General features: G+C 41.6%; 1 protein-coding gene across 1 annotated transcript in view; it reads left to right on the forward strand.

The window, feature by feature from the left end:
• Positions 1 to 26949, forward strand: part of sh3bp4a (SH3-domain binding protein 4a) — a 42984-nt gene extending 16035 nt beyond the window's left edge. The window contains exons 4-5 of the mRNA XM_040051603.1: positions 22881 to 23069; positions 23949 to 26949. Of these exons, the coding sequence (XP_039907537.1) occupies positions 22881 to 23069; positions 23949 to 24173 (414 nt within the window). The 3' untranslated portion in view covers positions 24174 to 26949. The remainder of the gene's footprint in view (positions 1 to 22880; positions 23070 to 23948) is intronic.
• The last annotated feature ends 700 nt before the right edge of the window (positions 26950 to 27649 follow it).

The following is a 27649-nucleotide window of genomic DNA, read 5'->3' on the forward strand; positions in this document are numbered from 1 at the left end:
AAAATTAAAGGAATTTGAAATGTACATTGTGCCTTGGTTTAGTGTCTGGAAGAGTCCTGTCTCAGTCAATTATAGATGATGTGAGAGGGCGGGTGTGTGTGTTTAGGACACGGATGGCTTGGGATAGAAGCTCCTCTTGAGTCTCTCTGTCCTTGCCCGGAAGATGCGGAACCTTCTACCAGATTGCAGAAGTTGGAACAGTTTGTTGCCAGGATGGGACGGGTCCTTCAGTATCTGCGCTGCTCTAGTCCGGCATCTCCTGGTGTAGGTGTCCTGAAGCGGGGGGAGAGCAATCCTGCAGCAGCGTTCTGCTGTACGGATCACTCTCTGGAGAGCTTTTTGGTCCTTCACACAGCTGTTCCCAAACCACGATGTCATGTTCTGTGTGAGGATGCTCTCCACAGCGCCTGTATAGAAAATCCTGAGGATCTTTGGAGAGACCCTGAACTTCCTCAGTTGTCGTAGGTGATACAGGCGCTGCCTAGCCTTTTTGGTCTGGACCTGAATGTGGGCAGACCATGTCAGGTCTGAGGAGATGTGGACACCAAGATACTTGAAGGACTGCACCCTCTCCACTGGAGCTCCATTGATGATGATGGGCTTGTAGTCTCTGTGCTGACCCCTTCTGAAGTCCACCACCAGCTCCTTGGTCTTGCTGACGTTCAGCTGGAGGTGGTTGTCCTGGCACCACGATGCCAGATTCTTCACTTCATCCATGTAGGCCGCCTCATCGTTGTTGGAGATGGCACCCAACACCACTGTGTCGTCAGCAAACTTCACAATGGTGTTGGAGCCATGGGTGGCCACACAGTCTGAAGTGTAGAGGGAGTAGAGCAGTGGCGAGAGGACACATCCCTGAGGTGCTCCTGTGTTGATGGTGATGCTGTTGGAGAAGCACCTGCCCACCCTCACCACCTGAGTTCTGCCAGTGAGGAAGTCCAACACCCATGCACACAGACGGCTGTTAAGTATCCTCACTTGTGACAGTTGCGCACTATTGTGTTAAACGCTGAATGTATCAACAAACAGCATCGCAATAGTTACCCTGTTCTTGTCACGTGGCTGAGAATGACGGGCGATGGCATCCTCTGTGGATCTGTTGGATCTGTAGGCGAACTGGAGTTTTGGACACTTGAATACCTGCCTAGGTATTCTGTTTGGCCAAAAAAAAAAAGACTTGCAGGGAATGTTTGAAAATGCTCTTTTCTCAGGCACTTTAAGGTGCCTTTGAGTGCAAGACATTTAAACTTGAGTGCCTCCCATTTTCACCAACGTACCATGGCCTCATTCTCCAGGACTGTGCACTCAACAGTTGTGAAACTCCATCCTTTTTGTCTACAAAAGGTGAGCTTAAAAGACAAAAATCTTACACTCTCTATTAGAGGATGAGGTCTTGTCCACAATGGGAAAGTCATTTAGCTACAAACGTATTCAGAAATAGTAATAATGCTGATGACAAGTTTTGGAGCTCAAGGTGACATCTTGAAAAAAAAAGCAGCAAATTCTCACATTTAAGTCGGAGGAAAAATGGACACTTTGCTGCATAATCCCTTTGGAATAATGCAAGTTCACAATCAATACATTTTCCGTTATCAGAGCTATAACATAAAGGCGTGAAATGAGTGCCATTCCTCTGTAATCCTCCAACAGTTATAGACTATTGAAGAATATATTCAAGCTCAGCAATTCATGCACTTCATTAACATATCAATAAGTATGGGCTTTTATTCTGAAATGTGGCATATTACAAAGTGTGAGAGGGCTGTCAGCTGATTGCTGCATCATTAGGTTTGCTCCCCGTCCCTCTTCCCCGCTGTTTTTCTTTCCCTTTCTTTCTCCCCTTTCTTTCCCCAGTCAAGTCTGTCCCGTATTTAACAAGTGAAAATAAAATAAAATAAACAATAAAAGGTGAATCAAATAGACCATTACGGCAAGGCTGGGGTGGTCCATTTGGTAAAGTAAATCTGTAAGCCAAACGGGACAGGCAAAAAAAAAAAGGTTTGGTCTGTGGTGGCAAAAAGAATCATGTCTCTCAGCCAATCAGAAGAAGTCGCCATTTGATTTATTGCTTCTTTGCTGGAACAGCCATCAACATTATGTCTATGCACTACTGTAGTAGCGCACAGTGTGACACAGTCTTTGTGTGAACTGGAAGGATTTGAGAGTGCGTGCTCACGCACATGAATGGTAAACAACTCATCTTAGAGCCTGAGGTGGGCTCACAGTGGAAACGGCCATCACATGAAAAATGAAGGCGAAAATAAGGAAGAAAATCCTGTAAAGGGAAAGCACTGAAATGAACCTTAACATCTGCAGTTTGGGGTAGGAACGGCTCTGTGAGGCACATGCAGGGCGGCCTTGATGTGTTTTTCTTCTCCAACATTGCTGGCACCCTGGGGGAAGCAAAAATAGTCCTGAGACATTTCCATCACCAAACGGCATTATTCTGAAAGTACTTCTGCGACTGCTGCTTATCTGAGCAGAGTTGATGAAGCGTGCACGCGCTGTTGCTACAGCTCGGTGCGACTGCAGGTCACGGCCGCCGGAGCAGGTTGAGGTGAAACGCCTTCCTAAATGGGACTTAGAAGTGTAGCTGTTGCTCATTTTCTCCTGATGCATTCTGCCTCACTGTTTTGTTTTGGTTTTTTTCCAGGGTAACTTGATTGTAGCTACCTCTCGCTGTATGGCTGAAAGTCATATCATCAGCCCCATAATCAGCCATCCTGCAGAGGAGGAGCGCTCTTTTATGTTTCATAAAAGGCTTTTATTCTGGTGAATACCTTCAGCCCCTGCTGAAGCTTTCCAGTTTGCTGTGTGGACAAAGTGTGTCTTGGCTTTCTTATCTCTGAGCCAGACTTCATCCTTGACTCCATTAAACTTTTTTTTTTTTTTTTTAAATCTTCGCAGAAAAATGAAACAAATACACACACGTCTGTCACTGAAGTCCAGCAATTTCCTTTCATCACCAAGGACAGTTAGAAATGTGTCCCGCTGACCTCAATAGAAAGATTTGTCCACATGGTTTACAGAGTTAGACTGATGTATTATAAGGGTTGTTTTGTTTTTTCTGTGTGATCTAGCTGAATGCTGCTGCAGAAAAACAGCCTTTGACCTGTTTTGACCAACAACAACCTAAAAATGTCTGATTGCTAAGCTCTTTGAACTGAATTACACTTAAAGTCTCTTTGAAAACTGATAAATCTCATAAAACTAGCCTGTGTCTCAGGCCTAAAAGCTCACTTTAAAAACATATTTAAAGATTTAAATAATACACTACCGTGCAAAAATATTGAGCCAGCCTTGAGCTATTGTCTTGAGCAATAGTTTCTGGCTTTCTGAAGGTGTTTCAAGGTTTTTTGGGGACATTGGTTACTTTTTCACTAATTTCCAGTCCAGTCGTTGTACTTGCACATTGTTTGTTTAAGCCACTTAACAATTAAAAAAATATGACAGGGGTGACATAGTGTTGTGTCTACACATAAAAGACAACTTGGCAAAGAACCTTTTTTAAAATTGTATCTTTAGGCACTTTGTCAATAGCAGCCTGTCACAAAAGCACATAATTTTCACATTTCCCAAGTAGCTGTTACTAAACAAGGCAAACAGGGGGGAGCTGATGTATCCCAAATTACACAAGAACTGGAGTGAAAATCTGTGGCAAACAGGTCTGATGGAGTGATGAATAAACATTTGATGTTTTTGGTACAGATCATCTTCAATATGTACAGAGGAGGTGAGGATCTAAAAACAGTGATCCCAAACACACTGCCAATGCAGTAAAATCATACCTGGATAGAAAAACACACAGTGGAGCACTATCAGTCATGGATCGGCCTCCCTGAGCCCGGACCTCAACATTATTGAAGCAGTGTTGGGTCATCTTGAACAGAACAAAAGGCAGAAACATCCAAAGAAGAGCTTTGAATGTCCGTCAAGAAGCCTGGAGAACTATTCCTGAAGACTACTAAAAGACATGACAAGAAAGCTGCCTAAGAGAGTTTATGATGGTGCAAAGAAATTTAAAGAACATTTATACCTTTTAAGTACTCATTCATACTCTAGGTCAGTCTGATATTTAAATTTTGACTGTAACTTTTTGTGTTCATCACTAGAAGAGGTTAAAGTCTTTAAGTTTCAATTTTCCTCTCTGTAAATTTTACTGCCTCTTTTTGCCCTCCACAGTGGATTTAAGGCATGGGCTTCTTTATAGTTTGATAATTCACAGGGAGCTGGTTGATGTTAATATGAGGTTAAGTATTGCTGAAAACAGCTGGCGGCAGTTGCAGCAGCTGGTGATGAACTGTGAAAACCAGGATAAATTAGGTTTATGTGGCAGAGAAACAGAAAACCCATCTCACAGATCCAAAATGATAGTAAATATTCCTCGTTTACATGCTTCAAATAATTTGTGTTTATGTATCAAAGAGTTTTTTTCTTCTCCTCTCACTTAAACCAAAACATGTTGTTGACTAACTCTGCATTTGGATGATGGTAGCGTTGAAAAACACGAGTCTGATCTCAGTCCGAGCATAGAAACTGCAGATCGTCTTAGTGCCGGTGTTGGTATGCTTGACAACCTCATCTTTCATCAAATAAATAACCAAAGAGAGATACTTTATCTGAGTGAATACAACTTTGAAAGTTTAAAACTTTACAGATGATAAAAGGTGATGAAGTCAAAATATATGTTATTGCAGTACTCATCATATCACAAAATGCTAAAAACTACAGTAATATCGTATCGTGGGTGAAATATTGCGATAGTATTGTATTGTGGTGTGCCTGGTGATTTCTGCTTCTATTGTCATCAGTGATTCCAGTGAGGAAAACATTAGGTGGGCTACACAATATGGAAGATAACCTGGAAGTTTGAATCTTTCTTGGCAGGCAGGTTTTTATATATATATCAATGAATGGACAGATTTCCAATATCCAAAATGTCGTTTGTTGTTTTGGACTTAAGGTTATAAACTAAAATTCAGGTAATCATAGCTTCTGTGGGTTTGGATAAGGTTTGGCTGCACAACAAGATGGCTCAATGAGTAGATATTTCAGTATTTAACCAGCTGCCTGAAGTGGTGCTTAATTTTTTATGTGCATTATACCGCTAGTCATTATCTTTTATCTTCCAGAACAAAGGCGTTTGACTTTGGTACTAAATTTACATCTTTTATGGTTTTGCCTCATAGCATTGGTTTTTTTATTGGACAAATGAGACTGAGTATTATGATTCTGTCACCATTTGTTTGCCTAATTTGTCTGTTCAGTTGATGAGGTTTTATGGTGTATTTGTCATCATACCCTGAACACAGCTCATGGACTCCTTAAAACTATCCCTGGGCTTTATGTCCAGACTCATCTGGACCTTATTGCCTCCTGTTGTGAAAAATTCCTGCTGCAAGGTTTTCCCCAGAAAGCGGTGAATTGTGTTAATCAAGCTGCAGGAACAAAAGACCTGAGGCTTGAATTACCAGATCTTCTCCTCAAAGGAAAAAATTGCTCGTCTTATGTAATTGTTACTCAACAAAACACTGAATGAGAACCAGCGGCTTCAAAATCCTCGATTAACAAACAAGGCATTCATTGTTTTCTCTGGCTTTTACTTTAGCTGGACGAGATCTGCAGGAAAGAATGCCAGATCCACAGTAATCGGTGTGTCCGAATCAGGATACAACAAGCAACACAGGGATTATATGACTAAATATGTTGTGGGTTTCCTATAATCAAATTTAGGTCATACTAAAGGTCAATTGTGTATGTTAATGACTTCCTTGGAAAGATGTGTGAGGAAAGCAGGATGAACAAAGACGGGTTAAAGATTGATGATCGATGATGGGTACAAACTCTGGAAGTAAGTATCTACATCTTGATGGGATGTCATTGGTTCATTGTGCTGCCCTGTGGTTTCTGTTATAAGAGAGGAGGATGGAAATTATCCTTTGAGGGAACAGTGTGAGAGCTGATAAAGTGAAGGAGAAGAATTTTAGACATGAGTTGGTAAGAACAGGTTCCTTAAGTGGAACAAGTAAATTTAAAGTTCCAAATGATCTGATTTTTGATAATAGCATTTGAAATAACCCTTCTGAAATGTCACATTAACATGATTCCTCTTTATAACTGAAAAATAAAAACACTCCACGTAGCTGGTACGAGGGGTACTGGAGGCTCAAAAAACACCTGACAGTTTGGAAAAAAGTACATCTTTTTACTCTGTGGTTGGTTAGGCATCAAAAGCATTGCGGTTAGGGTTATATTTCAGCATAAAAAAAGATTCTCCTCAACATCAAACGTTTATTAAAAGTTCTAACTCGTGTAAAGGTGACAATACTGGTGCACGTTTTACATACCCTAAAGCTTGCTTGACTTTGAAATGTAACTATAGGCTGCAACAGCTTGCACAAACAAGTGGGACTGCTTTCTGCTTCATTGATTGATGCCTCTCGTGTCTGTCAGTAGATAAGTGGTGAGGCTTTTAGCTTAACCTTTAAAGAGCCAGCCTGGCAAATTATAGCACACAGGTATTCCAAGTCCTTTTATAAAATTAAACATAAGCAGCAGCCAGGTGCTGCTAATCAAATGCACTTGATTAAGTGTGAGCACCTCTATGAAAGCAGAAGGTTTGGCAGTTTGCTGGTCTGAAGCATCCAGGAATGGACGTCCCAGCAGACCGTCAGACTGTGCAGTGCCCAGAGAAAGTGCAAAAATACAAGAGCTACATCTTAGACTCTACAGACCTCAGTTACCATGTTAAATGTTAAAGTTCATGACAGCTTGTTTAGGAAAAAGACTGAACATGTATGACTTGTTTGGATGGAGAAAGATTCATCTTGGTAAAAAGAACATGGGAGCACAGCTTAGGTTTGCAAAGTACAGACAGAAAACAAAGTGGAGATGTTTGGATACAGTACACAAACCCAACTCAGCTTATCAGCACAAACACCTCATACCAGCTGTCACCACGGTGGTGGAGGGGTCATGATTTGCGTCAGACCATGAACTCCTCTGTATACCAAAGTATTCTAGGATCATATGCGAGGCCATGTGTCTGAATGCCCAGACCAAACTGGGTCATGCAACAGGATAATGATCCAAAGCACAGCACCAAATATACAACAAAATGAATGAAAAAGAAAATAATCAGGGTGCCTCAGTGGCCCAGGCAAAGTCCAGACCTCAACCAGATTGAAAGGCTGTTGCGGCACATACAGCACCTCTCATCCTGTGACAGCTTGTATAGGCTTCAGTCTAAATGCAAACCTAACCAGGAAGTGAAAGACAAACTAAAAAATCTATTTGTCTGAAAACAAAGTGCCAAACAAAACTACTGAATCATGGAGTCCAAATCACAGACTCCAGGCTGTTGCTAGTTTGAATTAATGCCATTAAACACAGTTTTCATTTTGTAAATTATATTCCCTTTTAAGGTGAATACCTAGTGACTGACTATTAGGCATGTAGCTTTTCCTCAGTTTGTGACTCATCATGCCTGGTTTCAAAAATCAAAATGCACAAATTCAAGATGAGACTTTGCTAAGCAATATTTAATGTCACACTGGCTGGAATTATCTTTTAAATTAAGTCATAAGATTGTTCAAAGAAAGAGCGTGTGCTTAGCTCCCATAATTCTCCTCTCACTCCTAATTAAGGTGCCATAATTGTTCCACCAACATTTGCTTTTAATCCATTTTTTTGGATCTATTACTACTTATTTCTCTTCCTGGCTCCCTCACTCTCTTTATTTTCTTTGTGAGCCCACACAGCAGCAGAGTTGAAAAGATTTCTCAGGATTTTTTTTCCCTTTTCGCTCTTATTTCTGTTGCTTTTTCTCCACAGCAGCAGTCATTACAGGAGGTCTGAGATGCAGCAGGAGGTCGAAACAAGAAAGAAAGAGTGAGGGGGGCAAAATATAAAAGGAGGAACAGAACAAAGTAGTAGTTTATGAACTATCCCCCAAACTCCCTTTGCGTTAAATTGCTCAAACAACTTTTCATTTCTCTATGGCATTGTGTGAACGTAGGAGGTTCAGTGATGAAGTTCAAGCCGAGGTTTCCTCTTCAGGGGAATAAAAAAATGGCCAAAGTGGCAGTTCCCCCCCCTTTTTTTTTTTTTTCCTCCAACTGCTGTGTCCAGGGTATGTTGCCAAATAAACGCATCATAATGCACTTCTCAGTCACAGGGGCACATTTGCACCAAGGCAAGACATAAGCAGTTTCAGGCGTTCTGGCACAGCTGGATTTTTTTTTCCTGTATGACACAATCACAGTAAAAATCTTTTGATGATGTGCACAAACTGCAGTAAGAGCCTCCTGCTACTGCTCTGCAAATATCCCGCTGTCTGCAGCTTTCTCTTGAGTTCCTGCTCTGCAATACTTAAAGCTGATCTGCTTATGTAATCGCTTAAAATATATCCAAATCTTTTTATTATCTTAGACAATTTTCGTTGAACAATAGCTGCACAAACAAAGCCCCGCTAATCTTGCCGTCTTTAGTCTCCAGCATGACCGCACATGTGTTCAGGTAATCAGTTTAATGCCAGACAGGGAGAAAATTACACTAGAGAAGCAACAAGCTGCAAACTAAAAGGGGGGAATATGGCAAAAAAACACTAGAACTTTTTGTCTTTAAGAAAGTCAGAGATTTCTGCCCTAACTTCCCAGCTCCCTAAAAAGGGAGAATATTCCTGCAGAATAAGCACTCTTGGTTCAGGATTTACAGCAGCCCTCGCCTCCGCACTAGCCGACAGGTGTTCCCATGTGAAATGCGAGCACAGGCATTGATCAGGATGGAGCTGGAGGGCTTGGGGGCACCTGACACCAACCCGGCAGATCTTTTTAACGCCCTGTATCGAGTTGCAAAGGCAAAGGACGATACGAGAAAGCCGCCCCTTATTCTTGTCAGCAGGGCAGAGTAGCTCAAAGGCCAGGAGGCCGTCTTTTAATAATAGATCCGTGCATGGAGGCGGGGAGAATCACTCCAGAAGGGGACGTAATCAATCCTCCGAACTGAAACCAAGGCCATTAAACTAAAGAGCAATGGCACCACAGCTCAGAAAAATTAGGCTTCTTCATACATGCACAGTCTCTTCCTTCCCCTGTGACAGCCAGTAAAAATCAGCATGTTAATTAAGCGATGAATATTTGAACAGACTGATTAACCAGAGCAGGCTGCAGCAGGTTGTTTGGATCTCAAAAGAGAAATGTGTTTGAGAAACATTAGATCCTCTGCAGCTAAGAACCTCACCTCCACACAAACAAAGAGTTGTTTTTTTTCCAAATAAATCCTGGCCAGTTTGTGCTAAGGACCCTGCAAAGAGAAAAGATCCAAGTTCCTGATGAGTCTAATAAAGTAACTTTAATTCCTGTTGGGGAATCAGCTAGAGGCTTCTTCTTCAACCTCTTAACACCCACAGGGTTTCTTGAGAACTATGCGGAGGTAGCCAAGCTTTAGGACTCAGTGGCACAATCCCAGGGATTGGTCATTCATCCCCTGGCAAGTTGCCAGGTGATAGCAATTGCTGGTATTTGATTTGTTTTGATTTGCCATTTTATCTCTCACACAAGGTGTGCTTTGTCAGTGTTAGATCTTACGATATAATGGTCTCTTTTTTCTTTTTGTTTTTTTTTGTAAATAGCAACAAAGCCCACATTAATAGGTTGAAGGGTTGGTACTGTAGTAGACCAAGTGAACTTTGTAAGTTAGGATACCTCAGTTCATGTCTCGGTTGGGAGCTTCTTGTTTTTAGGTTTGGCACCAAGAGCTGTTCACCTAACTTTAAGAAAAGATTGTGATTTGGGTTAATTTGAAACCTCTTAATCACATCAGCCCTGTATATAAAAAATTACTCATTGATTTAAAGTATGATGCCCAGGGGGCATCATCTGTAATGTTGATAAGAGTTAGGCCAGCCACTTTGACATACTGGGATTATATGACCAAAGTGATAAATTAAAATATATGAAAAGTTGAGAAATGTCATGAAACAAGTTTATCAGTTCAGTTTTAATTTTTGTGTTTTAAACAGAAACTAATTTCTCAGTTCACATTTAGAAATTAAATCTAACCTTCTATTCAGGGTAAAGCTCACTACTGATCATAAAGTAATCTTTGTGTTGGCAAAAGCTGCTTTTGCTCTTTTAATATGAGGACATTTAATGGTTTTGGCTGAATGTTTATTAAATTTAATGTTATTTTATGATAAAAATGACAAAATTGGGCAAAAAACAACATTTGTCTGTTTGCTCATCTGTCTGAGATACTGTTGTCCTTCAGCTTTTTCTGTTTGTATTTCTGTTCTCATCTGCCTGCCTTGTATTCATTTTCTCTGTTTGGCTCTCTTTGCTACCTGTCAGTATTATCATCCGCCCTGCTCGTGCTCTCCCCCTCTTTCTCTGCCGCTCTCCTGTCAAAGCTTTTGGAAGTGGAGCTCATTTATCTGACAGCCACTCGGTCAGCTGTCAGCTCCGTCTGTTCGTCTGCTCCGGGGTCTTCCTGCAGCTCGCTACTATCTCCTACAGTTTCAATGCTTCAGTCACTCGTGGAGCAGAATGTTTTCTATTTTTGGTTCATAAACACGTTGTTAGTTAATAAGCTGGAAAAACCAAGCTCGACACTGGAATTGGATGAAGGAATGATGCATCAGTTATTTTGTAGCTTTGTAGACTTTGCTGCTGTTTTGCTATCAGTAGTGGAGTTCCTCAAGGATCCAGTCGTGGTCCTCTAATTTTTATGTTATCAGTACCATGAAATGGTACAATTCCTCAGATGTAATTTTACCAAAACGTTTAAACTTAATATTGGTATTGTGCATATTTTAGTTTGTAAACGTCATACAAGGTAGGCTCTTTAAATACTGTATGACTTCCTTCCTGCTTTTATGATTTTAGTTGTTTTTATTAACTGACATAGCTGTATCAGTCAAAGTAGTACATTAAAACTGATGTTTTTCTTTATTATAGGCATTTTTATTAGCGATAAAATAAAAATACAAAGCAGCATTATTTAGTAGAATTAAGTCCAGGAAACAAAAAACGCCCCCAAAGACAAAATAGAGAAGGTAGTGAAATGTAAATGACTCCAGCTGGTGCTGAAACAACAGCTGACAGTGTCCTTGAGCAAGACACTGACCCCTCACCTCCATCTGGTGCACACTGAGCATGTGGTACATATCTGAGAGTTGGATGACTATTATCTCTTTCCAGAAACCAAAAAAATCCAGGACTGCCTAATTCCTTTTAAGTTGCCTGTTGCACTCACTGGTTTCCCAGTTTTCTTATGATCTCATGAACCACCAGGTCCTTCCTGCTTTAATCCTTTCTGGCTTAAAATAACACACCTCTCCTACATTTGTAGGAGCTCCAGCCTTGCATTCAAACACATCATGCCATTTCTAGACAGCACCTGACATGTTTGGATAGCCGGGCCTGACCGGCACTATATTTAGGCTGAGACCTGCGTGAAGCCTGAGTCAGCAGATGGAGGACGTCACAGTGAAAGGCCAAAGTACTCATCAGGCAGGTGTTAGAGAGAAAATAAATTAACATCTCAGTTTGGTTTGAAAAGACTGACCTGAACATTGTAGGTGATTCAGGTTAATTAATCTTATGGCAGGCCTGTAATCTGCATTAGGAAAGACGGAGGAGGTAAAGAAGTTTAACCTCCTAGGACCTGGCGTCCACATATGTGGACGTCACATTTTGGGATGTCTAGACGAAAATACTTAATTTTTCTCTACAAAGGCCACTTACGAGGACATTATACTGCCACCGTTCTATCAAAATTTAAAACCAATGTCCTCATACGTGGATCTCATTTGACTCGGAAACAAAAATTAGGTAAAAAGAAAAAGAAACAATTTGGTAATTCTTTGTTTTTACATTCCTCAGGTCCCAATCAACCCAAATAGCAAAGAAAAATTTAAAATGCATGCCATGAAAGAGTTCGGGTCTTAGGAGGTTAAACTAGGTTATTGTAATTACTGGAAGTTATATGGTTCTGGAATTATAAGGTTAAAGGATTAAGTATTTTGGGTTTGCACAAACTGTAAAATAAATCAGATGGATTATTATAGTAAACAAAAACAAGGCTTTTTCTGGGTTCACCAAATTAAATCAAGGACTTTGGTATTTGTTATATTTAACTGCTTTCTTAAAGGTTAAACCAGCAGGGAGAATTAGACCTGCAGTTATTTCTAAAGGGCATGAATTTTATTAACCTTTATGCTCACATTTTTGCAGCTGTTTACAACAATAATTTCTAACAAGAACAATAATAGTAACTGGGGGCGATTGTGGCTCAAGAGTTGGGAGTTCGCCTTGTAATTAGAAGGTTACCGGTTCGAGCCCCAGCTTGGACAGCCTCGGTTGTTGTGTCCTTGGGCAAGACACTTCACCCGTTACCTACTGGTGGTGGTCAGAGGGCCCGGTGGCGCCAGTGCCCGGCAGCCTCGCCTCTGTCATTGCGCCCCAGGGTGGCTGTGGTTACAATGTAGCTTGCCATCACCAGTGTGTGAATGGGTGGATGACAGGTTGTGTATAGCGCTTTGGGGTCCTTAGGGACTAGAAAAGCGCTTTACAAATACAGGCAACCTCTGTAGAGTCCAAGTATGACATCATGTTACAAGTAGTGACACTGACCCTACATTGCTATAGGCTCAGTGTCACTGCTATAAAGTGCTCCTTTTATTTATTTAATTTTTGAGCAGTGCATTTATATGGAAACTTTATTGTCCATCAAAGCTAAACCACATCTAAGTGTAATATTTCAAATATCTTTCTCTCAGCAACAATTTATTGATGTGTTCACTGGGAAGCTGAGATGTGTAATAAGCTGTTGGTATATATCTTATGCACAAGGACTCGTTTGTTGGAAGTGATCATAACCCCAAACTGTCATTTATCAATACGGATGGTTATTCAGTTATATTTTAACCTAAACAACCATCTTTTTCTAAACACAATGAAGCACCTTTTAGTTCCAAAATTTAACCAAGTAGTTGTTGCTGCAGTCGATTAGTTTTAGTAGCTGTTGCCTAAACCTGTCATAGAGTGTAGATAATGGACCCAAATGGAGACTCTTGAGACTAACAAAGTGAAAAAATCTTTATTTTGGTATAGAGGAAATCCAAAAAAGCTAAATAAAACAAAGCCCACCAACATAAATAGAAGTTACACTGTGGATAAAAACAGGAAGAGTTAAAGCCATCACAATAAAAGACAAGGGGAAAACTGAGGCCAGACATACAGCCAAGTTGATAAGGGAAATTGGGAGCAGGTGGGTAAACAAGCAAGCATAACTCAAGTGACACAAGGTACAGGAAGTAAAACTAAACACAAAGCATAAGCGACAAAAGACTATCAAAATAAAACAGGAAGTAACAAAACAGCCCAGGTCCACAAACAGAAATTTGACAATAAGATGCAGGGAACACAGGGAAGAGATGATAACTATAACCTATAACTGTCAACAGGAAAAACACTTCCCAAGTAGTTTATCGTACCTAAACTTCACTGGGGTGTTTTTAGAGCCCAACCATGACCCTGACCAAGAGCTTGTTACCACCTAAACCTAACTGAGGCTTTTCAGTGGCTAAACCCAATCGATTCATTGTTGGTCCTTAATGTTAAACAGTGGGTGAAAGCAAACATAAAAGCGAAAACTAAACTAAACAGTGAGTGAAAAGGTTAAACAAAGTGCAAAACACAGAGGTCCAAATGGAAAATGAACCATGGCTGGAGAAGCTCATTTTGGCTGCTGGTATTCCCAGTCTCATTCTTTCGATCATTACCCAGAGCTCATGACCATCGGGGTGAGATGGAGTGTGCCACAACCAGTAGAGCTGACTCTTGTTGCACCATGAAATAGTAGGAAGTGCACAAATAAAAACTGTTTATATATCTATAGTAAAAAACATCTCGTCTTTCATGTTAGCTCCGTATCATTAAATGTCAGAAATTGCAGAAAGCTATAAGACCTGTAAAATGAAGCCTCTGGGCTGTCTTCTAGCATTTGATATCAATTATTAATCAATTGCTCGTAAGAAATGAATAATGAATTAGTTCAGTGGTTTTCAATGGAAACCACTTTCCAGTAGCAGCACAGTGAGAGGTTTTACTTTACCCTGATTACATGTCGGAGGTTTGGTTTCATCTGAGCTGAAGTGAAGCTCCTGCAGTTCCTCATCTCATCATTTCCCCTGTTTTTCACTCCCTGACCCTCTGAAATACCTGATTTATGAAACAGAACTGACAGTTTTTATCCGCAGTTAGAAATGCACAAATTAAATGCTATATGCACGCTCATATATTAAATTAAAAACCAATAGCAGCACATTTGATTTTTTTTTGGGGGGGGGGCTAGTTGTCTAGAGACTACAACCCTTCTCTTTTGGCTAAGGTATTAAGATGCTTAGACTTCAAAGGCTTTGATCTAATATCAGTACACAGATATACAAAGGATGGTCATTTCTTGGGGTAAAAACAGGCAGCTGATGTGTTGTATTTCATTTAAAATGTTATTTAAATGGCTGACTTGTACATCTAATTAGTTTTGGTGGTGTAAGTAACAGTGTTTGTACTCCACAGCTAAAAGTTGTTTTCATTTCTGATCAATCATTTAATTTATATAATATAAATATCCAGCAGATGTGAAAAATCAGCGTCACACTGTTTCCTCCAATGAAAGAAGTATTTTATAATTGCAGTTGAAAAGCAAGAGCACGTTTGATTGGTAATCTAGGTGGCTATTCAGTGTCAGTGATCAAATACCCACCAAGCTGCAACCTCAGCTCTTCTAGTGGCCACTTGAGGCTGGTATTTTTATAAGTCATCCATTTGGATACAGGAGTTAGCCAAAACCAGTGGATATTTTATATACAGTCCCTGAGGAGAACAGTATTAGTATTACCAGACGTCCTACTAAATTTCCAGATATTTGTTACATTATTTGCATGCATGTAAATTTGGATTCACTGTGTTGTGTGGTGAACTTACTTGCCTGGACTGTAACATTCATCCTCTCTCTCCCCCTTTGCAGTCATAAAACTCCAGTTTAACTTTTCTTCCTTTATTTCGATAGAACTGCTCCCCAGTTGTTAGACCTGGTGGTGCAGTAGTTAGCACTGACACCTCACAACAAGAAGGTCCTGGGTTCATTCTGTGACTGTAGTTTGCATATGTCTGTGAAGGATCATAGTCTAAGGAGCTTGGAAAGAAAAGCATCTGGACTTCTTTTTTTAAGTTGCTTGAAAACATCTTCAAGCAACTTAAAGAAGTCCAGCTGCTTTTCTTTCCAAGCTCCTTAGACTGTAGTTTGCATCCTTACTCTGTGCTTCCATGCGATTTCTCTAGAAACTCTAGCTTCTTCCAAAAGACATGCAGTGTGGTTACTTGGTGATTTTGCATTGGCCCATCTTCATGTGTCAGCCAATATTGCAGCACCAAAACACATGTGATGGCCCGGTGTGAGAACCACACGGCCAACCACAGGTTTACACAGTTCTCCAAATGATTCGATTTTTACAAAAACCTTTGAAAACCAGGTACGCAATGTGTTGTATGTGTTGTTTTTAATGTGACCGTCAGTAAATGGGAAAGAAACTGCACAACCTCTCACTCCTGTCATGTTGTTTTGGTAGTTTATTGTGTATCACATAAAGTCAATGCTTTAGTGTTACAGCAGAGTGAGTGCAAGTCAGATAATGTGGCAGCAGGCTGTTGCTTGTCTTGAATCTGAATGCGAGCGACAGGGAGAGAATGAGAGAAAGAAATTTGATCTTTTTGATTCAGATTAGAGTGTTTTGGTGGCTGGAGACTGTGTGTGTGTGTGTGTGTGTGTGTGTGTGTGTGTGTGTGTGTGTGTGTGTGTGTGTGTGTGTGTGTGTGTGTGTGTGTGTGAGTAAAGCTTTGAAGCTGCAGCTGACTGACAGGCAGGCAGTAGAAAAAGCTTTATCAAATTTTGTGATGCTCTTGTGTTCGAGGTTTTCTCCTAACAAACTGAAATTATCTTTTTTTTTGGCTGGATAGTTCTCAATTACAAAGCTCTTTTCTTTGAAACGGCTTGCATAACAGCACAAAACTTGAAATCACTTTACAATATGAGGCACAGATATGATAACAGATGTCGTAGAAAAGGTATCAAAATGGTTTTATTCAAGATAGTGGCTCAAGAATCTTTTTAAAATGTACAAATGATGTTCAAAATCTGATATTGTTTACATTTAAAGTAAAGATTGAGCATAAATTAAAAACTGATTTTTTTGAATAATAAAGTTTTAATTTGGGTTACAAAAGGTACTTTTGTATTTACTATTTGTAGCATGTAATAATATTAGATGTATATTATTAAATATACATTAATAACAAGGGAGCAATGTTTTAAGTAAGTAAAATGTATTTACTTATTTGGCATTTTTCACAGATTAAACACAGGAAATAAAAGTATAGCATATCATTGTAATGTAATACAACAATAGAATACAACATAAAGCAAGAAGTTAACAGAAAAAAGTTTTAAAAGTGCATGCTTCTGTTTAACTTTAATATTTCCTTTTAGCTAATCCCATTTGATTAATGAGCCCCATATTTTACAGTTCATTTCCTAAAAACATTTTCCAGTGAAGTTCCTGTTAAATAAATGGTTATTGCTTAGGTAATAGTTAAAAAGTTATCATAGATGTTAACCTGGGTGGCACATATTTTAACGTTAGCTGTTTAGCTACTAGCAATTACCACATTAGCCATCTTATGTTATCATTCGGGTAGTGGCATAGGCACTATAGCAGATGTTCGTAGCTACGCTGGTTTCTGAAGTCTTGTTTTGAACCCTCGAGTTGGGCATTTTTTGGTGTCACCATCTTCGTTGAACAAAAAAAGTAATGAGGAAGGGTGGATAAGTGACTGAGCCCATAAACTCAACAGGAAAGTGTTTACAGTTGTCAGGATGGCGAGCTGCTTTCCTATAGACTTCTTGAGGACTATAAGTGTTTTTGCAGCCACAGCTGTTGCCATCTGGTGGCCTTCATTTTTATGACTTGTCCATGTTTTATGTCATCTGTGGATACCAGCTGCCACCTAGAGCTAATAATAGACTTATAACATTAATTTTGTGGAGTTAGGCAGCAACCATTATCACTCCTGGCCTATTTTAAGAAGATAATAATTATTTGTGTGTATAAAGTGTTTCTCTAAAAGTCCCAGATTGAACCTGAGAAAATACCAGAAATGTCATGGTGCTGGGTCGTTGACCCAGCGTTTTGTGTTTTATGATTATTTTCCTCTGTTCTAGTTATTCTGATTTTGGTATTCTGTGTCCTCCCCCCTTGTGTCCGGTTTGTGTTCTAGATTTCCTGTTTTATTCTGAAGGTCTCTGTCTGTTGTCATTGTGTTCAACTTGTGTCCTCCAGTCATCATGTGTATTAGGATCAGCTGTTCTTCCCTCCTGTGTGTGATTACCCGATTACCTTGTGTGTGTATATTTAGTGGGTGTCGGTCTGTGTTCGTGTTCGGCTCGTCTGCGTTCGTCTGCATTTCTCTGTGTTCCATGGTGTGTTGTTCCTGTCTCTGCGTCTCTCTGCCTCGCACCCCTTTTCTATGCTCTCAGGTTTGTTATTTAGTTCTCCCAGTTTAGGTTTCTTCAGTTATTTGTCATGCCTCACTGCTTGCTTGCCACTATCCCACCTTGTAAATAAACGTCATACTCTTCATCAGTCAGCTGCCTGCATTTTGGGTCCTTTTCATTCCACAACACGACTGCTGCCCCAGCCGTGACAGTACGAGCCGACCAAACATGGACCCAGCAGCATCCGCACCTTCCCAGGAGTTTCAGGAGGAATTAATTGACTCTGTTTCAAGGTTGGTTAACCTGTGGCTCGAACGTGAGGGAGAGGAATTTCACCGCGCTGTAGAAGCCAGGCTACAGCAATTACTCTCTCCTCACCCCTGGCTACTGGGCTCTCTTCACCCGCTCGCACAGGACTTCATTCTGAACGAACTCCATCTTCACCCTCCAGCAGCTACCGCTTCCCGACCCAGCCCGGCGGTGAATGTTTTGCACTGCCCACCAGGGAATCTGCGGCCCGGCCCGCCGGATGTGGAATTACCCGGCCGGTCGGAGCTATCCCCGAGAAGGAAGCGACGTTCACGCCGCCGACGCCCATCGCCACAGCTGGGTCCCGAGACTTGTGAGTTGCCGGCTGTGGTGAGTGGAAAAGACACTCTTTCTGTTTCACCAGACCTTGTGACTGTTTATACCGGGGCTGTGTTTTTTGAGTTAGCTGCCCAGCCAGAAGCTCAGTTAGCTGCCCAGCCAGAAGCTCAGTTAGCTGCCCAGCCAGAAGCTCAGTTAGCTGCCCAGCCAGAAGCTCAGTTAGCTGCCCAGCCAGAAGCTCAGTTAGCTGCCCAGCCAGAAGCCCAGCCGTCACCTCCATCAGCCTCACTACCCATAGCCCAGTTACAGTCACAGCCAGACTTATTACAAACTATGTTACAGTCTATTGCCTAGTCAATAGCTCAGTTGGTAGAGGAATCATCAGCCTTATCGTCAGCTCAGTCTCCAACTTCACCACCATTATTTTCCCAACCTTTTCTTCAGTCGCCCTCAGCTCAGCCACCTATTCAGCCATCATCTTCACCTACTCCTCCGGTACAGCAAGCTATGTCTATTCAACCCATAAAGAACTGTTCTACAACCTCTAATCCTAAGCAGAGAGACAAACCACACAATATTGTTATCAGTCCTCAAAAGCTGGCCAGTTCAGAGACTGTGACGCACTCCAGGGCCCCCCCAGAGGCTGAGTTTCAGCCCTCAGCCCACTCTGGACCCCTGGAGGCTAAGAACCCAGCTGAGGACTGCACCCGGCTGTCGCTGCCTGAGCAGGGTCAGTGCTCCGCGCAGCTGCAGTCAGCCATGTGTGTGCCAGGGGCCCCTGTGCCCGCTGGTTCAGTGACTGTTTCCGCTGGGGGTTCTGGAGAGCCCGGCCAGCCCGTCCTCGTCTCTGCTGGAGGGTCCGAGAGACCGCTCCGGCCTCCTGTCTCCGCTGGAGGGTCCGAGGGACTGCTCCGGCCTCCCGCCTCCGCTGGAGGGTCCGAGGGACCGCTCTGGCCTCCTGTCTTTGCTGGAGGGTCCGAGGGACCGCTCCGGCCTCCTGTCTCTGCTGGAGGGTCCGAGGGACTGCTCCGGCCTCCGGCCTCCGCTGGAGGGTCCGAGGGACCGCTCCGGCCTCCTGTCTTTGCTGGAGGGTCCGAGGGACCGCTCCGGCCTCCTGTCTCTGCTGGAGGGTCCGAGGAGCCCGTCCAGCAACCTGCCTTGTCAGCTGGAGGGTCCGAGGAGCCCGTCCAGCAACCTGCCTTGTCAGCTGGAGGGCCCGACGAGCCCGTCCAGCAACCTGCTTCTTCACCTGCTTCACCACCTGCGGCTCCTATGCCGCCGCCTGCAGCAGCAGCTTCATCCACATCGCCTGCAGCAGCAGCTTCACCCACGCCTGCAGCAGCAGCTTCACCTTCATCATCATCGTTGCCTGGTCCAGCTTCAGCTTCGTCTTCGCCGTCGCCTGGTCCGGCTTCAGCTTCAGCTTCGGCTTCAGCTTCGGCTTCAGCTTCGGCTTCAGCTTCGGCTTCAGCGTCGCCTGGCCCAGCCTCTGCGTCGTCTTCAGCGTCGCCTGGTCCAGCCTCAGCTTTGTCTTCATCCTCGCCTGCAGCAGCCTCCGAGCCTTCATCCTCGCCTGCAGCAGCTTCCGAGCCTTCATCCTCGCCTGCAGCAGCTTCCGAGCCGTCATCCTTGCCTGCAGCAGTCTCCTCATCAGCTTCACCCACACCGTCGCCTGGTCCGGCTTCAGCTTCGGCTTCAGCGTCGCCTGGCCCAGCCTCTGCGTCGTCTTCAGCGTCGCCTGGTCCAGCCTCAGCTTTGTCTTCATCCTCGCCTGCAGCAGCCTCCGAGCCTTCATCCTCGCCTGCAGCAGCTTCCGAGCCTTCATCCTCGCCTGCAGCAGCCTCCGAGCCTTCATCCTCGCCTGCAGCAGCTTCCGAGCCGTCATCCTTGCCTGCAGCAGTCTCCTCATCAGCTTCACCCACGCCGTCGCCTGGTCCAGCTTCAGCTTCACCCACGCCGTCGCCTGGTCCAGCTTCAGCTTCACCCACGCCATCGCCTAGTCCAGCTTCAGCTCCGGCTTCATCCTCGCCTGGTCCAGCTCCAGCTTCATCCTCGCCTGGCCCAGCTCCGGCTTCATCCTCGCCTGGTCCAGCCTCCGAGTCAGCCTCGTCCTCGCCTGGTCCAGCCTCCGAGTCAGCCTTCGAGTCAGCCTCGTCCTCGTCTGGTCCAGCCTCCGAGTCAGCCTTCGAGTCAGCCTCGTCCTCGTCTGGTCCAGCCTCCGAGTCAGCCTTCGAGTCAGCCTTGTCCTCGTCTGGTCCAGCCTCCGAGTCAGCCTCCGAGTCAGCTTCGTCCTCGTCTGGTCCTGCCTCCGAGTCAGCTTCGTCCTCGTCTGGTCCTGCCTCCAAGTCAGCTTCGCCTTCGCCTGGTCCAGCTTCGCCTTCGCCTGGTCCAGCTTCGCCTTCGCCTGGTCCAGCTTCAGCCACGCCTGGTCCAGCTTCAGCCACGCCTGGTCCTAAAGATGTGTGCATTACATTCCTGCTGTTACTCATTAAAGTCATAGCGGAAAACACAAAACCGTAAATACCTCCACACATTTCCACTAGGTTGTTCTTTTTCTGGGGCTCCCAGCAAAGGAGAAAAAATAAAACTTCCTACAAAGAACCTGAAAGGTATCACCACGGGACAGTGCCTCACTTTGATGCCCGGAGCTTTGTCTTGAAATAAACACACATGCACACACTGCTGGGGGTTTTTGGGTGTGTGTCATTAAAACAGAAATAGTCTTATTGGCTATTGTGCCTCTTTTCAGGAAACAAAAAGAAAATCTCCCCTGGAGCAAATTTTCCGGTCAGCTGCGTTCATTAAAACTCAATACGTTTTAACCCTCATTTAACTGGGTTAGCTGAGTTAGAATGTATTTACAGCAGCAGGAGCCCTCAGGGACAGGATTACTAAGAGGATGGTAACGGATTATATTTATACAGAATGCCCTGTAACTATTTTCAGCTTTTGTTTTTACTCTTCAGCTCACAAATCTTAAAAAACAAAAAAAAAAAACCCTATTTGTTCTACATATTCCTGACTTCTGTTATCTTTCCCTCTTTTCCCATGACACAATGGATTCACCGCTTTAGTCCTCCACAATCTAATTTGTTTGAGGTCTTGAAGACTGAAAAATATTTTTAAATGGAGAACAAAGAATGCAGTCTAACGCAACAGCCCTGCAATAAATCACACCTCCTGAAGGTTAAATCTTAGTTAGTATTACAGAAACACCTCTCTATAAATTGCATTACCTTTCAGCAGCCTCCAAAAGGATCAGAGTTACATCAATACCTCTCTAAAACATTGTGGAAAACAAGTCTGAGTGTAGATATGTATTGTTCCAAAGGGAAAAAAAGGAGATTCTGTGTTGGAAAGGGAAAAGGAAATGGATAGGATGTCTGCAAAACTATGACGATAATAAAGATCATTATAGACCTTGACAGTTTCTAAAACAAGTCAACTGAAGACACATTGGCTTTGGGTAGGTTTTCCACATAGATTGTGTAAAAAAGATGGCCCTGAAGCCAATGTGGAAGTGCCTTGAACCTCAAAGTTTGATGTCCACTGCAGAAAACACTGTCCTGATGATCTGATTATGGTCTTAATTGCTTGTTTCAAGTCTTATTTAATACAGTGGTTTAATACTCGTTTTAGAAAGTCATTTTCCAGAGGGACGTGCAGTTTACAAGCATACATGCATGTCTCCCTCCCCTCGCCCCCAACCGGTCACACTAGATGTCTGCCCCTTCCCAAGACTGGGTCTGCCGGAGGTTTCTTCCTCTTAAAAGAGTTTTTCCTTCCCAATGTCGCCAAAGTGCTTGCTCATAGGGGGTCGTCTGATTGTTGGGGTTTTATTGTAGGGTGTTTATCTTACAATATTAATCTCCTTGAGGTAACTGTTGCTGTGATTTGGCACTATATAAATAAAACTGAATTCAGTTGAATTTCTCTCAGTTTTTCAGCTATAACTTGTGACATTCTGGTTTCAGAAATGGTGCCACTGAAAACTTTCCTAATCAGTGGGCCACAACATGGTACCTATGTCTTGCTTTTATGCATAATCTATGACTTTTCACAGGTTTTTTTAAAGTTCTTATCCAAATTTTTAGACCTATTCTATCACTTATCTAGAGTTGGGTCTTTATAGCAGCACACTACACAAATAGTCCAGATGTCCTTTTACCGGTTTGTTCTCCATCTGCTCCTCGAGATTATCTCAGGATAGATTAGATAATCTCTACAGAATATCTCTTGCCGATTGGATGTGTCCAGAACACCTCCAGTAGAATAAACCCGACATGTGTCCTCTAACCTTGAAATTTTAAACCATGTTTATGCTCGAACTACAAGTGGAACTATGTAGTGTGGTTGTGTTTATCCAGTAATGACTGATCTTGAAAATGGTAACCCTGCCAACAGGGTCCTTGAATATGGAAAACACTATGAAATGTCGCTTGATTTGACAGATGTTGCTGTTTCACAGGACAGAGCCAAGTCTCAAATTTATTTCAATCGGTGAAACAATACTGAAGTGGTCAAGTGATTTGTGCTGTGAATGTATTATTACCAGAACACTTTCACGATTTACATAAATATGGATATAAATTCTCATTTCTATTCTTTCTCCATATAAATTTTGCATACATAGTGATTTTAAATTGATGCATTCCTTCCAATCTCATCCAAGTCAACATGCAGATATTTCTTTCTTTGCTCCTTGCTCATGCTGACTGACCATTTCTTTAACCCATCAGGCATTGCTGAAGATGGACTGCCAGGGTCTGGTTGCCAGGTTGGTCCTGGATTTTGTCTTGTTGACTACAGCAGTAGAGGTGGCATCCCGGTGGAGGGAGCTTGCTGAGAAGCTGGCCCGAGTCTCCAAACAGCAAATGGAGGCTTATGAGGCTCCACATCGAGACAAGAATGGTCTATTGGATAACGAGGTGAGAGGCCTTTAGTCAGTGTTACTATTTACTGGACAACTGGACACTGTCAATGCTGTGGATCACGTCATGAAGTCAATAAGTTAACACATGTACTACAACCAGTTTTTTTGTGTTTTGGGCAAAGCATTAAAAGCTTGCTGAATTAGAATTTAGGAGTTTTGGCTTGACGTATACCTGGATGTACCAACAACAATACATGAATTACTTTAACACCAAAGATAACTTTTAAGTTTGTTTCTTATTTCTTTGATTTATCAAATGAATTATTAGCTTTTATTCACAATTTACATGCTGTATGAGTTAAACTGTGTCTAAAAAATTGCATGTCATGTTTGTACACTTGAATTTTAAGTTATATGACTTATATATAAGATGTTTTAAGGTTTATGGTACGGTAATTATCACTATGCATCTCATGGCCTCTAGCTCCTGACCATATTTATTCTACACTCACATCACTTAAATATATATATATAAACTATTTTATATTAAATGTCTTTATATCAAACTGCCCTGTGATCCACAAACAGTATATTTGTCCGAGTTACTGTGCTTGGGTAGAAACTCTTCAAGAAAACACAATACTACTCAAAACATTTCAGAATTTCAGGAGAATTAGGTCAAAATGCTAACAAGTAGCTCACGGCAGCCTTCGAAATACTATACTAGGTGTGGTTTATGGAAAGGAGTAACATAGATCATCTTTAACCTGTCAGCTCTTTAGTACAAAGACCTGCTAAAGTTCAGTCTAAATGGGTTTGAGATTTCCGTCCCTACATGAACCTCTTTTGTGTAAGTCTTTGGCAAACTCTTGCCTTTTGTTCTTAAAAAGACATTTTCTTTCACTTCCCATGATCCCCACCCTGAACCCTTTAGTCTATGTGGAAACCAGCCTATGACTTCCTGCTGACGTGGGCTGCCCATGTTGGGGATAGCTACCGAGATGTGATCCAGGAGCTCCACCTTGGCCTGGACAAGATGAGGAACCCCATCACCAAGAGGTGGAAGCACCTAACGGGCACACTTATACTTGTCAACTGCCTCGATACCCTTCGCAGTGCGGCCTTCTGTCCTACAGGATATGGAGATTTTGCTGTGTGAAATGTGTGACAGAAGATTTGATGGCTGGTATAGTAACTAAAGCTCAATTCTGGGATTTGTGTCCAGAGTTTTGTTGACTCGTGAACGGAAGTTGTCGAAAGAATGGTACTCACAACATGTCTGGAGTGGATATTTTCTTTGAAAAAAAAAAAAAAAACGTGTAGTTTTAGGGCAGTGTGAAGAATCTAGACCATCAGGTCTACTGTGTACATCCTGCTCTCTTGTCTGGACTCTCGCATCCACATCATAGCAGCACTGATTGGTTTTTGATTAGTTACACACCAGAAGTAGCAACGCCACTTTCTGGCTCAAAATACATTGTGAAAATAGATAATCTGGCTCTTTGTGTTTTTTAAGCATCATGTTGTCCCTTTCTATCCCTTTCTTGTGGTCTCTACCTCTTATGTTGTTTCCGCTTTTCTTTCCTATATTCTTCTTAATCTCTTTTCTACCTCACACTTTGTCCTTTCAACTACGTTTTGATGGCTTTCAGAATTACATGCTGCTTTGTTTTTTTGTTCCTCTCAGCTTCCCCTTGTGCTTCAGTAAATGGCATTTTCAGGCTTCTGTCCTAATGTTTTTCTGTCACTGTGTATTTCCTTGCTTCACCCTCAGGACAGCATCACTCCTCATCGCTGCAGTACAGTGACATTTCCACCTCCTTATATGTTGTTATTTTGTTCATTTGACTGTATCTCACAAGCATTTTTAATTATAAAAAAAAGTTCTTTAATCAAAATAAATGAGAAAAACTTTCATCTATTAAAACAGTACAAGAATTGCCAGTGATTAGCTTGCCAAAAACTATTAGCTTGCTGACAGGGACTGTCTATGTAGTAAAGCTGCAGTACATCTGTTAATGCAAGTAATTTTTATACTTACATAAACATTTGTTTTCCTTAGTTTGGATTTATTCTTGGTGGACTCCACTTACATAACAAACTAAAGATTTAGTTGCTCAATATCCCTAGATGAAATTGATCCCAAAGAGCATACTGTACAAAAAACTCCTTGAAATTGCTTTGGTCACTACAGCAGTCACCTGTAGTTTGCATGGAAGACATCTACCTGTCTGCAAACACTTCCCAAAGTAAAAGATTTACTGAGCAAGCCAACATATTACAAAGGTCTCTATTTCTAGTTTGTATGATACTTTTCACAGTTTTGCTGGCACTTGTCGAGTAAAGACAATCCAATATCTTCCATCCAAACTAGACAAAGACACAACAGTAGTTGTGTACAACAGCTAGTAACCAAAGCAATGACAAGGAGATTTTTTGGTGAAGCACTGTTTACATCTTTGTAGCTAATTTCACCTAATGATTGCCGGCAACCTCCAGCAATCATTCGCCAATACAGTTAGCTAACAATGTTAGCATGCTGCATGTTGACAAAGGGATGCATTATTAATTTTGAATTCCAAAACCAAATTGCAATGTTTCAGTGTTAAAATCCAGTCAATTGGGAAACAGTATCTGTTTGTTTACTCTCACATCACCAGCTATTTTTTGGTCAGCTATTTTTTGGTCCAAATGCTTAAGCAGCATTGAGAGTTAAAGACATCCAATTACTTTCAGCTCCAGTACTCAGTGGGACTGTTTTCCCATGTGTGGTAGTTAGGTTTTCATTACTAGGCATCCATGAAGAAGATGCAAAGTTTACTGGAACTGGAAGATATAAGAGAAAGTTAGCTAGCTGGCTAGTTGCTATCTGGAGACGTTATATCATGTTCTGACTGAAGTATTTCTTTTAAAAAACTGAACTGCTATGGCTATTGACCTTAACAATAAAAGAAAACTAAATACCAGAAATGTTTGGAGGGTTAGTAAAGTTTGGCTAGTTGACAGAATTATATGTTACTTACAGAGCCAACGTTAAGCTAATTTACCACAGGGACGATGCAAGATGAAACTTACACTGTTCTCTAACTTAAACACTACTAACACTACTACGAGTACACTAATTGAAAAAGAAAAAGGCTTAGGGGCCAAGAATGACAGCTGAATTTTGTTTTGGAGCTCTAGTCATTTCAGCAGATAGCATTAGTTTTCTTGCTAGCTAGCATAGATTAGCAAATTCAGTTTTCAACATGTAACATGGCTGCAAATACAAATAGTTTCATTAATTGAGACTTGAAAATAAAGTGAAATGCATTTTCCTTTATTTGTTAACCTTACTGAAATCCAGAATACTTATATGTATTTTCAAAATGTTTGCTTTTTTTTTTCAGATGGCTGAAAATGTTTCAGTGCATTCTCACGTCCTAACCCCATACTCTTTATTAGTTACACAAAAATGTCAAATGTGTTTGTTTTCATTAAAAGAACTAGACAAACTAAACCATCAGAAATATCTTTTTAAAGCTTTTATTTAGTTTTTGTTAGTTTTTTTTGTCTTTTCACATGTTCTTGATTCTGTGACTTTCAGCACGAATAATCAATCCACTTTGATGCTTTTTGGCGGGGTTTTGTGCTTTTCTTGTTTATCTCCATTATGTTTTTGTGACCGCTGCAATGTTTAGAGTATGAACGTTTTCCGAGCAGAAAATTTGCAAGTTTATATATTTGTACCAAACACCGACTGAGTATTGACACATTTGTAAGTGATGCTTTATCACATGTGAGAATTTGCAGATCTGTTCAGTGTTTCTGTTCAGTATCAATAAAACCAAAAAACATATGAAAGTCTTATACGCTTACAGTTATTCTACTTACACTTATATTCATGTGTGCACAAATGATTTCTGCAAGACTGAAAACTATGGGCAGAAATCTGTGCCATCAGAAACTGAATTTGAATAAGTTAAATTTGAATTTGAATTGCTCAGATTGAATCTGAATTGTAACTTGAATAAATGCTTTTGAAAACTGTATTTGAATTAGTCTAATTTGAAATTGAATTTATGGTTTGAAAATGATCATCACTAAATTGAAATTGAATTTTATATTTTGAAAATGAATTGATTTGCTTTGAAACTGCATTTTATCCTTTAAAAATTCAGCTCTCGAATAATTTCAGTTTCACTTCTCACCATTCAGTTTCAGTTCTACAATTCAATTTCAGTTCCAAAATTCAGTTTTTTGGAACTTACATCCGGTTCCGGTTCAAGCGCAGATTAATAGGACTACGTTTTACTAGCGGACCGAAAGTGTTACTGACGGGAATCTACAGCATCTTGAGCTGAATTAAGACTTCAGAAGTCATTCGTCATGTCGAATGACCAGCGGAAAAACTCTCAGGTTGGTAATAAATGTATTACATGTATAAGAACAAGCGTCATGTTAACAAATGATAGCCGTAAGGTAACTTTTATGCTTATTGTAGCTGTTAGCTAAAAACGCTAATTTAGCGTAGTTTGCCCTGGATTCAGCTTTGACAAATATGATCGACTGTTTCTAGTAGAATTCCAAAGCTGTCATCTTGTACCCTCTCAGAGTACCCCCTCTGTATGCTTGCAGAGACCCCTGCAGTAGGGA

Source organism: Simochromis diagramma, unplaced genomic scaffold (genome assembly GCF_900408965.1).
Source record: "Simochromis diagramma unplaced genomic scaffold, fSimDia1.1 OVJJ01000107.1, whole genome shotgun sequence".
NCBI lineage: Eukaryota > Metazoa > Chordata > Actinopteri > Cichliformes > Cichlidae > Simochromis > Simochromis diagramma.